At 47.6% G+C, this 1,932-nt stretch overlaps 1 protein-coding gene across 4 annotated transcripts in view; it reads left to right on the top strand.

The window, feature by feature from the left end:
- Positions 1-1,932, top strand: part of TAF12 (TAF12 RNA polymerase II, TATA box binding protein (TBP)-associated factor, 20kDa) — a 45,910-nt gene that overhangs the window by 41,545 nt on the left and 2,433 nt on the right. For 3 of the 4 annotated variants that reach the window (XM_011981737.1, XM_011981738.1, XM_011981735.1), the window contains one exon: positions 1,453-1,541. In XM_011981737.1, coding sequence (XP_011837127.1) covers positions 1,453-1,541 — 89 coding nt within the window. Of the gene's footprint in view, positions 1-1,452 lie in introns of all 4 variants that reach the window. The other variant, XM_011981736.1, reaches the window with a different exon arrangement.

Genomic DNA, 1,932 nt, shown 5'->3' with positions numbered 1-1,932 from the left:
GGAGGTGGAGCTTGCAGTGAGTGGAGACTGCGCCACTGCACTCCAGCCTGGGCGACAAAGCGAGTCTCTGTCTCAAAAAAAAAAGAAAAAAAAAAGGAAGAAAGCAAAAATATGCTGTACTTGTTCTGAGAGGTAGTATCCAGGTTGCCATGCTGGACATTCTGGCCTGTGTCCTGTTTTTACCTTTGAACAAGGTTCCCTCTAAACAAGGAACCTAGGAGTCAGTATGAGAATACCACTTCTGCTGTGGCGCAAGTCACCCCCATCTTTGATCAGTCCAACAGCAGTGTTGGCCTCCCTCTGACAAGGCTGTTATCCTTTCTGTCTTAAGTGGCTACTCTGATTTGAAACGTGAGCTTTTTCCAAGCTTAGCAGGCACAACTGGGCAGTCCTGGTTAAGTGCCCCTGCTTCGCCGTAGCCTGGTATCTCTGGAGTAGGTATTGGTAGAGCTCACAGAGCAAGCCCTAGAGGGAAGCCACCAGTTTCCTGAATGGAAAGATTGCACTGTTCAGAAGAGAGTCCCTCCAAATAATGGACTGTCACTTTGTGCTCCCAAAGTAACCATTTTTTAGCCCTATTTATTTAGTCAACAAATGCCATAATATTGGTATTTATTTGGTCAAAAAGAATGAGCAAAGCAGGTTGTTAATTTGGCTAGTGGCTAGTAATAGTAAAAGAATTCAGATCGTGAAACCTGTGGATCTGAGTGTTTCCATGATGGACTGTGGTAGAAGTTGTTAGTCTTCAGTTTCCCTTCAGTGCAGGTCATGAGGTGTGAAATGTCACCTCCCTTTGTGTGTGGCAACACTTTGAAATTGAGGCCCTTTCCCTATTGTGTCCATCATCGGAGAAAAGACTGGGGTCAGGAGACCCCAGAAAACACATGCTTGGCCAGGCACAGTGGCTCATGCCAGTAATCCTAGCACTTTGGGAGGCTGAGGCTGGTGGATCACTTGAGGTTAGGAGTTCGAGACCAGCCTGGCCAACGTAGTGAAACCCTGTCTCTACTAAAAATACAAAAATTAGCCAGGCATGGTGGCATGTGCCTGTAATCCCAGCTACTGGGGAGGCTGAGGCCTGTCTCTTATACACATCTAGATGTGTATAAGAGACAGGGCCATGGTGGCATGCACCTGCAGTCCCAGCTACTTGGGAGGCCAAGATGGGAAGATCACTTGTGCTGGGGCAGTCAAGGCTGTAGTGAGCCAACATTGTGCCACTGCACCCCACTCTAGGTGACAGAGCGGGAAGACCCTGTCTCCAAAAAAAAAAAGAAAAAAAAAACCTTGGAGAGGCCATGCCCATTTTTCCCATTTGTAATATAATCCCTCTGTGGAGTTAGTTAGTAGCCAGATGTCCACATTCATCCTCCCTGATCCAAGGGGGTCACATTGCACTCCTGGTACTGCCTTTTTGGTACCTTTATCTCTGTACTGGCTTCTTCCTTGCAGAGCGCCAGTGGAACATGTGGATCCCAGGATTTGGCTCTGAAGAAATCCGACCCTACAAAAAAGCTTGCACCACAGAAGCTCACAAACAGGTGAGGAAATGCCAGAGCCCTGGGGACAGCCAAGGCTGATTCCTTGAGCTACATCTCAGAGTGGATAAACACAGCTACCTTCTAGGGGGTCTCGCTTCCCCCATACAGCAAACTTCACTCTCCGGATCAAGGGTCAGAGAGGGCAAGAGGCAGCAGCAGTCGCCAGGAGATCAATAAGATATTCACCTGGTGCCATGCTGTTCCCACACGCGGTCTGTTTTTTCTCGTAACTTTGTTGAGTGTCACTTAAAACTGTTGATTCTGGGTTCTAACATGGATGGAGCTCACCCCACCATACCTCCTTAATGAAATCTTTCTTCATTGTTGCTGATTGCAACACCATATATGGTCCTATGAAGAGAGGGCAGGTTAAAGAAAGCGAAAATAGGCT

Source organism: Mandrillus leucophaeus, unplaced genomic scaffold (assembly GCF_000951045.1).
Source record: "Mandrillus leucophaeus isolate KB7577 unplaced genomic scaffold, Mleu.le_1.0 Scaffold23, whole genome shotgun sequence".
NCBI classification, from domain to species: Eukaryota; Metazoa; Chordata; class Mammalia; order Primates; family Cercopithecidae; genus Mandrillus; species Mandrillus leucophaeus.
This window is presented reverse-complemented; position numbering and strand designations above follow the sequence as displayed.